This window comes from Mastomys coucha, unplaced genomic scaffold (genome assembly GCF_008632895.1).
Source record: "Mastomys coucha isolate ucsf_1 unplaced genomic scaffold, UCSF_Mcou_1 pScaffold11, whole genome shotgun sequence".
Lineage (NCBI taxonomy): Eukaryota > Metazoa > Chordata > Mammalia > Rodentia > Muridae > Mastomys > Mastomys coucha.
In genome coordinates this window covers 13,142,668-13,143,627 of record NW_022196893.1, presented here as the reverse complement: position 1 = coordinate 13,143,627, position 960 = coordinate 13,142,668, and the positions used below count along the sequence as shown (strand labels likewise).

At 50.9% G+C, this 960-nt stretch overlaps 1 protein-coding gene across 1 annotated transcript; it reads left to right on the top strand.

Moving 5' to 3' along the window:
• Positions 1-47: 47 nt before the first annotated feature.
• On the top strand, positions 48-638 carry LOC116082599 (cytochrome P450 2D28-like). Its single transcript, XM_031359496.1, has 3 exons — positions 48-62; positions 153-294; positions 390-638. Exons 1-3 carry the CDS (start codon positions 48-50, stop codon positions 566-568), a joined length of 336 nt encoding a protein of 111 aa, XP_031215356.1. The 3' UTR covers positions 569-638.
• Positions 639-960: the final 322 nt, after the last annotated feature.

The window sequence follows — 960 nt, the reverse complement described above, 5'->3', positions numbered from 1 at the left end:
TGTCACAGTATTAATGAGAACTGAGAAGCCTCTGGGGCTAGGGTTACATGAAAGGATCCAGTGTGTGACATAGATGCTGTGCATGTGAACTTGGTGAGCAGAGTCTAGGCAACCCCACCCCGTCCATGTTCACACCATGTGCCTCCTGACAGGGGACGAATCTCATCGCCAACCTGTCCTCAGTGCTTAAGGATGAGACTCTCTGGGAGAGGCCCCTCGGTTTCCATCCTGAACACTTCCTAGATGCCCAGGGCCACTTTGTAAAGCAAGAGGCCTTCATGCCATTCGCAGCAGGTACCTCTGGGATGCCTGGCTTCTCTTCCCCTTCCCAGAATGCTTTGAATTGTGAAGCCAGGGCCCTGGCTCAATGAGCCCTCTTTCACCCACAGGTCGCAGAGCATGCCTCGGGGAGCCCCTGGCCCGCATGGAGCTCTTCCTCTTCTTCACCTGCCTCCTGCAGCGCTTTAGCTTCTCAGTGCCTGCCGGACAGCCCCAGCCCAGTGACCATGGAGTCGTTGGAACTCTGACAACCCCGTGTCCTTACCAGCTCTGTGCTTTGTCCCGCTAAGTGGATGTTGAACACCTCACTCACTGTATTTGCTGGGGTCCTTATGTGCAATAAAGCATCTTACTCTAAACTAAATCATCCCTGTGAGATCAAGGGGCCTGAGCAGACTTCCAGGGCCATCCACATTCTCTACTTATTCTTACTTGACTATTTGACTCCAATGGAAGAACTACCCTGTTGACATCAGAAATGACACCATTCTTGCCTTTATCCTGCCCCCACTTTTTCCACCAAATTGATAATGTTTATACATAGATGTCAACATCTTGAAGCAGGGCCAGAAAGGACTGCTGAGATGTGACAGTATAACTTCCATAGATGAGAGAAGGGCAGGACCTCTCTCTTCTAGATGCCCCCATTTCAGACCCACTTCACAAACAAGGCTAACTGTT

Excerpts from the sequence above, each read along its gene's own strand:
- LOC116082599 (XM_031359496.1), top strand. Across the intron at positions 295-389 it reads CTTCATGCCATTCGCAGCAG|GTCGCAGAGCATGCCTCGGG; the intron begins GTACCTCTGGGA and ends TTTCACCCACAG.